Here is a 14,864-nt window from a genome sequence, read left to right as displayed (position 1 = left end):
ATTTTAACAACGGATGGAATTGATGTATTTGCATTGTTTAGATACAGTAATAAGTCATCTGCAAATAAGCTAAGTTTATATTCCTTCTTCCCTATTTTAATACCAGTTATTTCTTCCATCTGCCTGATTTTTTCAACCAAATATTCAATTGCTAATGCAAACAGAGAGGGCGATAGCAGGCATCCTTGGGCTGTGCCTCTAGTCAACAAAAAAGACTCAGAGATAATTCCATTAGTAAATACTTGTGCCTTTGTTGATTTGTACATTGTTTTTATCATATTAATGAATTTCAGTGGAAAATTGTATATTTCTAACACTTTATACAGATAAGATCGTTCAAGCCGATCGAAGGCTTTTTCAGCATCTACCGCCATAAGTGTTAAATCCTTCTTATATTTTTTTTGCATATTGTATTACAGATAGACACGTTCTTATATTGGTTTTAGCGTCTCTGTTTTGTATAAATCCAGTTTGGTTATGATGAATAGTCAAAATCTTCCTCCTTGAGCTTTAAGCCCCATTTCTCCTCAAAGATTTTAATCAGAAAGGTGATCATTGACATATCTTTCTCCTCACTCTCGGGCACATTCAAGAGTCTCAGGTTGTTTTGGCGGTGTCTATTTTCCAGCTGATCGATATATTCACTTGCCTGCTGTAGTTTCTCCTCGAGCTCAGATATTCGGTTATCCTGGGAATTTAATTTAATTCCCTGATCGTGTATTTCGCCAGTCAGCATCTCCATTCTGGTGTCGAGGGCATCTACCCTTTGAACTACAGAGTTCAAAAGAGTATTCATTGAAGTACTCAAATCCAGCAGTTTATCCAACTTCGTCTCCAATTCATCGAATCTGGCGTTGTAGCTGGCCACGTTTTCCTTCGGTGGCATCTTTGTTTGTTGTCTCGTAAGCATACACACAATTAAACGTGTTTTTCGCCAAAACACGTACACCTTGTCTTCTTATATTCTTTCCCCCGCTGACGTTAGGGAGGATGAGTTAAATGAATTTTTTAAAGGTAAATTTTAATCCATTATCTGCACGGCCTCAGGAGCTCTTAGCCCTTCCGACCTCTCACGCCGCGCATGCTCTCTCACTGATCGCCCAAATCATTTTTCAAACATATAGATTATATAATCCTTCCCTTCATCAGGGATTATGAAAGTCATAGAATTAAAATAGCTCACCACTGCAGTCCAAAACAAAATGGTGGCCTGGCCCTCCCTGACTTCTGTCATTATTATTGGGCTTCCAATTTGAAAACAATTTCAGTGTGGTTACACAACCTAGCTGAACCCCCTCATAGGTTACAGCTGGAATGGGATCAGTGCCATCCATATAGTCTTGGTGCAGTGATCCTATCCCCAGTTGCTCTAGATAGTCAAATGTCAAACTGGGCTCCTAGGGGAGCACAACATGGCATTAGCAAAAAAACACACCCCAGCACAATAAGCACATATTAAACATTACAACATGACTCGAGACCAAGGGCGCGGGAAGGGTGGTGCTGAGGGTGCTGCAGCACCCCCTGCTGAGGAGGGGTGGAATAAATGTCAAATTAATTTTACCACATTTCAAAGTCATTTTCTTTTGAAAATGTCTTGATTGTGGCAGTCACTTAGAGTGTGGACAGGGGGAGAAAGTAAAACGTGTGTTAATCTACTGCACCTAATGCAAGGAAAACGAAAAACATGTTAACGCGTGCAGAGGGGCAATCACGCCAAGACACATCACCGGTAGAGTTCTCATCGGGCCTGAAAATTAAGACCCGACCCGAACCGGGCTCGACTGGATGAGCCCGAGGCCCTACCCGACCCGACTAATTAGCTGAACTTTAGGCCCGACAGCCCGATAAAGCCCGAAAAAAAAAAAAAAATCGCCAAATTCGCCATTATTTAGCAGCGCCGGTCGGCCGCGGCACTGGGGAACCATCAGTCGGCGGCACCATCAGTCGGCATCAGGCGAGCCGGCTGCGGCACCGGCCAGCATCAGGCAGCTCACCTGTCAGATCCGGCAGACCTGACTGGGTGGGCGCGGTACCAGACAGTGCTGCGGCCGGCCAGCCTGATGCCGTCTGATGGTGCTGCGGCATGTACGGGTCAATACGGTAGTCTAGAAAACTGGCGATTTTTTTTTTTTCTCGTGCGCCCCCGAGTAGATTGCGCCCTGGGCAGTTGCACTGCCCATAGCAAAAACCGTCCCTGCTGCCGAGTCTGCCAGCACAGCGGGATACTGCTGCAACTCTCTCTCTTGTTTGCGCTGCGCTCGCACAGCTGGTTGTCTGTCTGTCACTGAAAGTTTAGCCTCCAAATCCAATCCAGTCTCTCACTCTCTCCACCAGTCACATAAAAATTAAGCCCCCCCCCATACGCAGCACCCCCTGGCAAAAAGTAGTTCCTGCGCGCATGCTCGAGACATTGCACATGTGGAAGGAGGAAGGGATTTGGGGAGGGGGAGGTGTCCCAGCACAGGCGAGGGGCGTATGCAGCCACTACGGCGCTCCGCACCCACAACAAGTAAGTAACGTTCTGGCGGGGCATGCGGGCTCTCCTTTGCCCAGTTTTCTTGTAGAGAAAATTTGATCAATTGCATTGAGAGACCAGCTGATCAGATCCATTGTTGTAGATTTTCGGAGAGAAATGCAGAGAGAGGCTCCGATAGAGACAGCACAAGACAGAGAGCAAAGCAGGGCAGATAAGGGCAGGAGGGAGCTAGAGAAAAAGCGTCCACCTTCGCTTTTATAAAGCAGAGGCAAATCTCCTCCATAGCTTCACTCTCTGTCCCAAGATACAAAGATACTGGTCAAAATTTTTTAAAACCTTCTCTGATGTTCTCAACATCCACATTGAACGTGATCCTGTCTTGATTATATTGGGAACTTCAGAATCAATATCTATACTAAAAAAAAAAAAAAAAAAAAAAGCACAGGAACAACTTCTTTCTTATGGTTAAATCACAGCCAAAAAATTATTTTGATATTCTGGAAGAAGGAAGCTCCTACTTATAAACATTGGCTTAATGAAATGATCAGTACTCTTCACTTTGAAAGAATAAGGTTTTCATTGAAGAACAAAGAATCACAATTTAACAAGGTTTGGCTACCCCTTATCTGTTACCTAAGAAACAACCAATAATACACGTCATGAGGCCTATTGTCCAGTATTATTCCTAATGCCTTTTTTTCTTTTTCTTTCTCTTTCATTTATTTTCCATTGTAACCCTTAATGTTGTATAGTATGTAATGAGCAGAATGGAGGGTGAGAGGGAGGGAGGGTAGGAGGAGGATGGGTTTGTTAAGTCTTTTTTCCCCTTTTCTTTCCTTTTTTGTGCATGTTTATGGTTAATATCCATTTGTTGTGTACTCCTTAGTTACATTTTCACTAAATGAAAATGTAGACTTTCTATCCTACATTTTGCAAATCCTCTTCAGTAAAATGTACTTGATAAAAAAAAAAAATGATGGAAACAACTTTTATGATAGTACAAACTGTTAACTGTACTGTTATTGTGTGAATGACTGTTCTTCAAAATATGACAAAACATGAATGCATTGGATACACTGGTACTATGTTTGTTCGGTCTTGGTCTCTCTTTGGAAAAGTCAGTCAGATTTCCTCCATTTGAAAATGCCAGTGTGTCATAGCAAGGAGAGAACTGCTAGACCATACTGTCTTCTTCCTGACAGCCAGGAACTGAGCCACAGTTGTTTTTTCTTGTTTCTTTTTTCTTTCTGGAACACAAGACCGCCAGTATCACACATACTGCTTCGGTATGCATGATTGACAATTTCTTGACCCTTGCTCCTGCCAACTCATCAACTCACACAAGGATGTGAACAATGATTGGTCAGGGTCATACTTGTAGTTTGTAGCATAAGTGGGCATGGTTGGTGGTTTTCTGCATAGCAATGCCCAGTGGCGGCGCCAGAGATTTTTTCTTGCTGGTGCTGTAGTGGGGCTGAATCATTCAGTGATGGGGCTGATGGATGTACCGTATGGTAGCCTTTAGTTGCGCAAAAGCCAGACGCGCGGGATTCAAAACTAAGTTTCAGATATGTTTTTACCAATGCCTCTATTGATTCACAAAACAACAGCGTTTTTCGTGTTTAATATACAAGTGAACTGCGTCAGCAACATGGGAGACAACCCGGGCTACACAAGAGCATAAACAATAACTTAACAGAACTTCTGAACTAGAGTGCACATCAGTCACACACCAATCCAGCAATCGGCATTAAATGCGTGCTTTTCAACTTAAAAACAATGTCTACTACTATTCATATTACACTGACAGACAACAACGCCAAAAGACAGCCTACATTAAAGTCAAAGAAGGAAAACAGCAGATACGAGGCTTTATAGGAGTTGTAGGACAAATCGTATGCAATACACAAAACAATAATTAAAACAAAAACCAAGAAGTCCATAAGCAAAACCAGCAGGCTTAACAGCAGTAACCGAGTGACATGTTCTGTCTCTAACCATCTCTTCCGCTGCGTTTCAGCACCACTGACAATGCAACACCTACAACAGGTTATACACACACCCACTTCAAGTCAAAAGCGCTGTCCATGGTATCAAGTTTTCATGAACCGTACACATTTTACCATTTCACTGCACAAATGCACACTTACTTGAGTGTAATATTTTAGCATTTGCAGGAAACATAAGGAATGTCAGGTATCCACCACAAAATAATAATTATAATCAGCATTAGCCTAGGCCCATATAAAAAAAAAAAAAAGCAGCTGCACTTACCAATGATGTTTTCAGAGCAGCACAATCCGCCTGTTGTTGTGGTTGGTGGCAAAAGCATCAATGATTTTCTGGATGTCAAGTGCCTTGGTCCTCCGGCTGTTTATGGCCAACACCGTCAAGTCACTGTTACGAGAATCACCGCTACTATTCCTTAGGTAGTTTATGATGCGTTTGAGGCAGGAGAAGCTCCACTCGCATGAGGCAGATGTCACAGGAAGAGTCAGTGAGATGCAGATCAGTTTGTATAGATCTGTAAATGCATCGCGGTAGGGTGTCATCAGAGATAGAAATTCCACTGTACCATTTACTGTCTGTCCTTGCTTTTGTTTTGTTTCCAGAAGGCGCCGAACCTGATGCACCTCTGCTGTGAGGTTCACTTCAGTCACACCATAATATTGGGCCATTGGCCAGAGACTTTTCCTGTCTAGAAAAAGCTTGTGTTTGGGGCTCAATGCGGAGACTCCAGTCAGAACACCCCCTGTTTTGGCTGAGAACCATCTCTTCATCTCAGTCAGAAGTCGGTCTATAACAGGATAGAAACAGAGCTTGCGAAGGTCATCAGAGGATGTGACAGGTGTGCGCTCGGTCTGGGCTTCAACAACAAAATCCTGTAGGCGCTGGGGTGGCTGGGCCTGCCTCCTTTCATGCGGTCTACTCTGTATACCGGCCTTGTCGCACAGGTCCCTCGCTCTCGCCAGAATTTCACTCCATGACTCCTCTCCCCGTTTTGCTGAAAGTGCGTCGATAACAGACTGAGCCAACTCCGATGCAGATGAGAGCTCCAAGCTGGGCGACTGCAACTGGTCTGACATAAACTTGGTGGATCGGAATAAATCCTCAAACAGAGTGAGAAGTAAAACGAAATGCTCGTTAATCAGTCCGTGTATCGCTCTGGCCTCTGTTTTCCTCCGTGGATTTGGTTGGCCCATGATATCCTGCAGTGTAGCTACGATAGAAGGGAGTGTTTTCCTTATAGCACACAAACCTGTGTACTGACATGCCCAGCGTGTATCTGACAATTTCTTCAATTCCATGGGCTGCGCAGTGGGCTCCAGTTCGTTCTGTTTTTTCACAAAGAGATTGTGGGCAACTTGAGAAAAAGTTGTAAAGCAGCTGCACAGTTTCGAAAAAATCACCCGCTTCTGGTACATTACTCACAACATCCACTAAAACAAGGTTAAGTCTGTGAGCATGGCAGTGTACATAAAGTGCCTGTGGGACTCCGTTATTGCAGCCGGACATCACTGCCGCCCCATCATAACACTGACCTATACACAAGTTCTTATCGATGTCATATTGGGCCAGGGTATGCTCAATGCTCTTAAGAAGTGATTCTGCATCCAACCCTTCTGCTGGAGTGAAGTGTAAGAATTTTTCAGGCACGGTTTCCTTACTCAGATAACGCACCACCACTGATATTTGCTCCTTCTTGCTAACGTCTTTACATTCATCGACTAGAATCACAAATTGCTCAGCCTCCTTGATTTCTGTGCTTATTTGACGTCTGACCATATCTGCCATAACACCCAGAATTTCATTTTGGATATCGTGATGGGTGTATTTTGCATTCCCAGGATTTTCCTCTAGTTTTTTAGCTACAGTCTTATCAAACTGCCCAATTACACTGAGTAACTCAACAAAGTTTCCCCTGTTACCAGACCCGTCATCCTCCCGGTGTGCTCGCTGGGCAATCCCCTGACACGCAGTGTAGCGCAGAGTCTCAACCACCGCTCTCATATATTCATGATTTTCCTGAACAATCTTAGAGTGTCCTTTATCAAGCAGATTTCCCAGTCTTGATCCATCTTTTTCTCTCAGTCTGAACTCGGCCCATGACTCCATAGCAAACTTATGAGCTGCACTGATATGGTGGGTCTTAAAAGCCGTTGTAGCTTTTCGCCAGTTGCGGTAACCACTGACAGTGAAGGTAGACTCCGAATGAAACCCATGTCCTCCACTCAGGAAATGTCTGCATGCAAAGCAGAATGAGGCGTTCTTGATGACTGAATACTCCAGCCAGGAGTATAAATCCAGCCAGCCACGATTAAAGCTCCTTTGCTGATTTCCAAACTGTGTGGAAGGGTACTTCTTCAGGGCTGGCCGATGGGGCCCATCCTCAGGCTGCTGGCTAACATCGCTGGCGCCACTAACACATTTCCCACCATGATTCCCGCCAGCGCCAGCAGCTAACGGCATATCCTCCACTTCCCGCCGCATTTCTTGCTCCTCCTCGCCCTCACACTCATTGCAGCTACCCTCCTCATCTCCACTTACTTCTTGCTGAATGTCATTTATGTCATGCTGAGATACTGATTCCTCTCGATGAGGTCGTTTCACCACCAGACACTGATCCATTTCTCCTCAAAACAGTACAAGCTAGCTTGTAAGACCACAGTGTAGCTGTAATGTAATGTTCATCTCTCGCGTGAGCGCAGATTAACATTACATTACAGCTAGACCGCGGTCTCACAGCGAGAGACCGCGAGAGTGAGTGACGTCACCACCAGTGGACCTTACACCAGCAGAGTAGAGTTAATAACTTCAAAAATATACAGAGAAAGCTAGAATTTAAATGTGATAATTCAGTTATTTTCTTGGTGGTGCTATGGTGGTAACCAGCAAGCACTACCCCAGCGCCGCCCATGGCAATGCCTGTGCAGCAGGAAGCACCATCACAAACTGGTTAGCTTTAAGTTTTGTGTGAGTAAAAATAAACTTTTTTAAAAATAGAGTAGGAACAAGGCCGGAATATAATTGTATCAGGGCAGGTCTGGGCTTGTCAGGGACTTGCCTGGGGAAGACACAGTGGTTTCCAAGGAAAGTACCCATGACACCATTATTTTTAGGTATGGAAGAAGAGCCAAATAGGGAAAGAAAGAGGGCTGTACCTCAGCTCCATTGAAAAAGCTGGGAGGACCCTCTAAACAGTATATAAAGCGTTGTAGATGCAATGTAGAGTTGAAGATCTTTAACAGAGAATAAAGCCTGCTTTCTCTGGACTCTGCCTGACTCCTGTGCATCCTTGTTGAAGACACCAGCACTCATTTCTCTGAGGTTTTTGGTACCTGTTGTGAGAAGTTTTTCTTGACCTAATCTGGCCCTATTGGGGACACCTTTGTCACATCAAAGGCAGTTTATGTAACCCCAGATTAAGCACACAATTTGAGGAAATGAAGAGGAAGATATGGATGACAGGCCTGCTCTGCCCCTGTGTGGCAGGAGCGCCACGCATGGGTGAAATGAGATTTTTTTTCTACTAACTCTTTCATGAATGACCTATTCACCATAAGGATTATGTAAAATAAAATCAACAATAGAAATTCGGTTTACTTAGGCTATCTTTGAATAGGACGTACTAGCACATACTTGAAAGACATGCATTGTGCAATCTGGTTTAAATAGCAACTCTGAAATTGGCCAATTACGATTAAATTGCAGCAGAGCTCATTTGGATATCAGCTGTTATTAAATCACTTGCTAAATTGCTAATAGTTGCACCTTTTATTTTTTTAGCATATGCAGCTGGATTGCGCCTGTCTTAGTAGGGGGTTAGTGTCTGATTGAATTGGGACAATCTGTGTCTTTTGTGGGAAGATCTGTCTCTGAGAGATCAAGTGAGCCAAATGGCCAACAAATTAACAAACTTTATGGTCAACAAACTGAGTGGTAAACTGTCAGTTTTTCTCCATAGACAATGAGCATGGTATCAGGCTTTGCCCCCCTCATCACTGCTGGTATATTTGGAGCAACACTGTCCTCTGCTTTGGCCTGCTTGGTGTCTGCTGCTAAGGTGTTCCAGGTATTTAAATACACACACACACACACACACACACACACACACACACACACACACACCTTATTTAGGGGGTATAAATAAGCAAAATAAAGCTAAGGTTTTAGAGTTGGAAGAACAGATCCACTAATTAAATGAAGAAAACGCATGAAACTCATTGAATAAATATAAACAAAGTGTTTAGCTGAGGCTCCAATACAATCAAATTGTTACAGCAAAAATCTCAAAATCATTCCTTTTCCTAAAACAGAAGTATTTTGAGTTTGGGGAAAAAACACAGAAACTGCTTGCCAGACAACTACGCAAATTAGAAAATGATCGCAAGATCCACAAAGTCATATCCAAACAAGAAACTTATCTTACTTCAGTGAAAGATATCAATATGCATTTTAAAGAATTTCATGAAACTCTATACTCCTCTAAAACAACTGCAGGACCTCTTGATATGGAAAATTTCTTTAAAAATATTAATCTTCCCACTCTTACACACCACCCCTGAATAGCTAAAAGAAGCAATTCAAACCTTAAAAGGAGGCAAAACACCAGGCCCTTTTTTAACGCCTCACTTATCCAACACAAGGTCCCAAAACTGTGGAAGGAATCTATTGTTGTACCTATGGCAAAAATCAAATCTCCAAAAGAGCTGAATGACCTGAGGCCTGTCGCTCTAACTTCATTGGTGATGAAGACTTTTGAGCGGTTGGTCAAACAGACCAGCTCGACCCGATGCAGTTTGCTTACCAGATGAACAGAGGGGTAGAGGATGCTACTATTACTCTGTTTAATTACTTGTACAAACATCTTGAGGGTACAAAAACTCATGCTAGGCTTTTATTTGTAGACTTCTCCTCAGCTTTTAATACAATTCAGCCACATATTTTAGCCAACAAACTGTTGTCCACTTTTAACCTTGATGTCGGAATGGTGAAATGGGTGTTGGATTTTTTAACATGCAGGCCCCAGGTAGTCAAGGCCAATGGTGCTTTATCTCTGAAGCGGCAGTCATATACAGGCTCACCACAGGGGTGTGTCCTGTCTCCTTTATTGTATATCCTGTATACAAATGACTGTAGAAGCAGCTATAATGACAGGCATCTTCTGAAGTTTGCAGATGATACAGTTTTAATCAGTCTGCTCCAGGATGGAGAGGTCGATCATGGGCCAGCCTTGAATGATTTTTTATTGTGGTGTGACGACCACTTTCTGAAGCTAAATGTCCACAAAACCAAAGAAATGGCCATTGACTTCAGAAAAGCCTCCCACTTCTCCTCCCCAGCTGTCATTAAGGGCTCACTTGTTGAGGAAGTGGAGAGCTACAAATATCTGGGAACAGTGATCGATAAGAACTTGAACCATGATTTTAACACATCTGCAATCTGCAAAAAGGGTCTGCAGAGACTTTACTTTCTGCGCAGACTGAATACTTTTAACGTGGACAAGACACTGATGGTTTTATTCTATAAATCTTTTATTGAGTGCATTTTAACTTTCTGCATCTTTTCCTGGTATGGCAACCTTACAGTGCAGAACAAAAACCGTCTGTTGTATATTGTTAAGGTAGCCAGCAACATTATCGGCGACCAGCAGCTTTCTCTGTCAGCTATCTATGATAGACAAGTTCTGCGGAAGGCAAGGTCCATCTTAGCCAGTCTTGACCACCCTCTCTTGGAAGACTTTGTTCTTCTTCCTTCTGGGCGGAGAGACAGGTGCCCTAGGGTTAAAAGCAACAGATTTAAATTTTCCTTTGTCCCAAGTATAATAAATGCGCTTAATTCTCATCAGTAACTTGCACAGTAGCACTTTATTGTAGCACTTTACTGACTGGACTGCACCCGCACTTTAGTGGGGCCCACATTTCATTGTTAACTAGGGATATTTTACTTACTTGACAAACAGATGCATTTTACTCATTCATTCATTGAATTCTTATTTATGGTTGTGTCTTACTGTTTTATTGTTGTGGCCTTTTGCATGTTGTGTTGTATATATGTCTGTCCTCTACTGCAAGCTGAATTTCCCCTCGAGGGACAATAAATCTGAACCTGAACCTGATGGGCTCCCTAGCAGTTATATAAAACATTTGCCAGTACACTTACACCTTTTAAGCTTGATATGTACAAACAGTCTCTTGAAAATGGATCTCTTCCACCAACACTTAATGAATCTGTTATAGTAATTATTCTGAAGAAAGGCAAGGACCTGGAGGGGGTTGGAGGATACAGGCCTATCTCTCTCCTTAATGTGGATCAGAAAATATTGGCTAAAATATTAGCTAACAGACTTAGCAGGTATATGATTACGCTGGTTGACCCAGATCAATCCGGATTTATCCCTGGTAGAAATTCTTTTTCCAATCTTGGACGCCTTTTTAACAAAATGCATTATGGCATTCGACCAGGTAGAATGGTCTTACTTATTTGCCATGCTGAACAAATTCAACTTAAGAGATACATTTATTTCATGGATTAAACCTCTTTACAAAAATCCCAAAACTCAAATATTAACTAATGGAATGTTATACTGCCACTTCAGTCTGTTTAGGGGCACAAGACAGGGTTGCCCCCACTCGCCACCACTGTTCCCGCTGGCTATCGAGTCCCTTGCAGAATCAATTCGTATAGATCCGAATATTTATAGGCTTTAACATCACAGATACACCCAATAAGATATCACTATATGCAGACGACGTTCTGTTATTCACTACCAAACCTCAATGTAGTATCCCTGTTATACTGGCTAAAATAAACTTGTTTGGAACCTTTTCAGGTTATAGGATTAATTAGACCAAAAGTGAATTAATGTCTGTTGGGTTAAAAGATTTATCTTTGATACAAAATTTCCCATTCAAAATTTCCTCTCAGACATCTACCTATCTTGGAATTAAGATTACCAAAGAATTCTATTGTCTTTTTAAGGCCAATTATCCCCCTGTTCTGGCCAAATTACAAGCTAATATTCCATTTTGGAGATCGCTCCCTGTTTCAGTGATTGGTAGAACTAATACAATTAAAATGATGATAAGGTGTTCCAGGTATTTAAATACACACACACACACATAACCATGGCAACGGCGGCGCACATGCATGCAGCAGCTGGTGGCTCCCTCAATTTCAGCAAAAAGAGGAGCGATTCTTCCATTTTTATTGCTGAGAATCGTATCACTTGCGGGTGTATTACTTATGACAGTAATACACTCCTCAATATCAGAAAAGGAAGTGCAAAAATTGCATTGAGTGCTGCGGACCTTGAGACGATATCTGCTCTCGGCATCTCAAGATCCGACAACCAAAACATTCGGATCAGACGTCATCGCAAGCGGTGTAGTCAACCCAGGAGGAGAGGGAAACGAGCCGGGATAAGACTCAGGCTGAGAAGGCTTGGACCCAAGGCTGTCCCACTACCCAGCCTACTCCTGGCTAATGTCCGGTCGCAGGAAAATAAAATGGACGAGATAAGGCTCAGGCTGACCCAGCAGGGAGAGATCAGAAACTGCGGTGCTCTCATCCTGACAGAGACGTGGCTCCATGAAAACATACCGGATGAGGCTTTAGCACTGGACGGGCGGAGCCTGTTCCGGGCCGACAGAACACAAGACTCCGGTAAGACGAGAGGGGGCGGACTCTGTATGTACATCAATGATGCTTGGTGCTCAGGTGCAGTCAGAGTGGATGGAAAATGTTCACCTGACATAGAGTTTTTACTGCTGAGATGTCGGCCATATTACCTGCCTAGAGAATTCACCAGTGTGTTTGTTGCTGCTTTTTACATTCCACCGGATGCAAATTCAAAAATGCACTCCAGGAATTGTATGAGGTCATCAGCAGTCAAATGGCAAAACAGCCAGATGCTGTTATTATTGTTGCTGGGGATTTTAATCAAACAGACCTCAGAGCTGTTCTGCCAAGATTCCACACTGATTCTTGAGAATTTGGATAAATCACGTCCCACTAAGAAAAATGCTCTTTCTGCTGGAAATTTACAACATTTTAATGAATAAAAAGAATCAAGGGCATAATCAGGGGGTCCTTTGCACATTTGTAAGGTTCTTTTATAGGTTTATTTTTAATTTGTATTAATTTAATGATTATATGTTGGCCCATGGCCTACAAAACCAGTTGTCCTCGGATAGGAGATAATCATTTCAACTTGATTAAAACAACAAAAAGTAATAATTTCATTGTATAATATCTTTACCACATGAAAGAGTACATCATGATATGTATTAAAAATTACAAACGATGAATTTTGAACAATATTTACTATTATTTAGTGGTTGCTCAAAATATGTCCCAGATATTCGTCACCACTGTCAGATATATATTTAAAAAATAATAATAAAAAAACTACAAGGTCAATTACATTCCTGATGAGCCCTTTTCAAACCTTCAGCTCTACTGCATGCTTCAAGACCACTCAGGCTCCTGGAAGTTTTCTATTTTCTCTTAGTTCTCTTCATATTTTTGGACACTGCTACTGTCACAACCATAACATGTCAACACCCGTCACTTCTGTATAAAATTTTTTAAATTAGATTATGGAATAAATGTATACTTTTTAAGAAGAGGTCTGATGCAGGTAGCAACAGGGCGAAAACAAGCTGGCTAATGTGAACAACTCATGCTTATCATGTGAAAGAGTGGGTTTTTGTCACCACCATCAGACGTCACCACCGTCAGGTTTTCTGTCTGACGGTGATGACTGAAGTCTGAAAAATGCTTATAACAGTGCTCAGGATTGTTATTTTTGTACCAAATAGTTAAATAAAGTTGTTAAGCAAGAAGCCATTGACTTGAGTGGTATAAATTTTGGAAATGTATGTTGGTATGAGGCCACTGTCACCACCGTCAGATTAGGGTCACCACCGTCAGAGGTAGTTATATTTGTTTTAAATGAATATGCTCACAATATGTTTCTTTGGTGCTGTTGAGTTATTAAAGTAATAGTCTCTTTAATACAAAAATATGTTTTTCAAATTAAAAAAAAAACATTATGGTGACGGTGTTGACAAAACAAAGTAGCCTAATAACTGGAAAAACCTACACTATATTGCCAAAAGTATTCGCTCATCTATCCAAATCATTGAATTCAGGTGTTCCAATCACTTCCATGACCACAGGTGTATAAAATCAAGCACCTAGGCATGCAGACTACTTCTACAACCATTTGTGAAAGAATGGGTCGCTCTCAGGAGCTCAGTGAATTCCAGCATGGTGCTGTAATAGTAATGTAATAGGATGCCACCTGTGCAGTAAGTCCAGTTGTGAAACTTCCTCGCTACTAAATATTCCACAATCAACTGTTAGTGGTACTATAACAAAGTAGAAGCGATTGGGAACGACAGCAACTCAGCCACGGAGTGGTAGGCCACATAAAATCACAGAGCGGGGTCAGCGGATGCTGAGACGCATAGTGCGCAGAGGACGCCAACTTTCTGCAGAGTCAATAGCTTGAGACCTTTAACTTCATGTGATCTTCAGATTAGCTCAAGAGCAGTGCGTAGAGAGCTTCATGGAATGGGTTTCCATGGCCGAGCAGCTGCATCCAAGCCTTACATCACCAAGCACAATGCAAAGCATCGGAATGCAGCGGTGTAAAGCACGCCACCACTGGACTCTAGAACAGTGGACACGTGTTCTCTGCAGTGACGAGTCACGCTTCTCCGTCTGGCAATCTGATGGACGAGTCTGGGTTTGGTGGTTGCCAAGAGAACGGTACTTGTCTGACTGCATTGTGCCAAGTGTAAAGTTTGGTGGAGGGGGGGATTATGGTGTGGGGTTGTTTTTCGGACCGTTGGGCTCGGCCCCTTAGTTCCAGTGAAAGGAACTCTAATACTTCAGCATACAAAGACATTTTGGACAATTTCATGCTCCCAACTTTGTGGGAACAGTTTGGAGCGGGGCCCTTCCTCTTCCAACATGACTGTGCACCAGTGCACAAAGCAAGGTCCATAAAGACATGGTAAGCGAGTTTGGTGTGGAAGAACTTGACTGGCCTGCACAGAGTCCTGACCTCAACCCGAGAGAACACCTTTGGATGAATTAGAGCGGAGACTGCAAGCCAGGTCTTCTTGTCCAACATCAGTGTTTGACCTCACAAATGCACTTCTGGAAGAATGCGTCAAAAATTCCCATAAACACACTCCTAAACCTTGTGGAAAGCCTTCCTAGAAGAGTTGAAGCTGTTCTAGCTGCAAAGGATGGGCCCACATCATATTAAATCCTATGGTTTAAGAATGGGATTCACTCATGTTCATATGTGTGTGAAGGCAGCCGAGCGAATACTTTTGGCAATATAGTGTATTTTATGAAAAAAATGTAA

The 14,864-nt window shown here is 42.6% G+C and overlaps 1 protein-coding gene across 1 annotated transcript in view; it reads left to right on the top strand.

Annotated features, from left to right (window-relative positions):
• The window catches only part of slc12a3 (solute carrier family 12 member 3), a 163,448-nt gene that overhangs the window by 93,269 nt on the left and 55,315 nt on the right, over positions 1–14,864 (top strand). The window contains exon 11 of the mRNA XM_030060541.1: positions 8,445–8,552. Coding sequence (XP_029916401.1) covers positions 8,445–8,552 — 108 coding nt within the window. The remainder of the gene's footprint in view (positions 1–8,444; positions 8,553–14,864) is intronic.

This window comes from Myripristis murdjan, chromosome 9 (assembly GCF_902150065.1).
Source record: "Myripristis murdjan chromosome 9, fMyrMur1.1, whole genome shotgun sequence".
NCBI classification, from domain to species: Eukaryota; Metazoa; Chordata; class Actinopteri; order Holocentriformes; family Holocentridae; genus Myripristis; species Myripristis murdjan.
The sequence above is the reverse complement of the archived record's forward strand: the minus strand, read 5'-3'. Positions and strand labels throughout refer to the sequence as shown.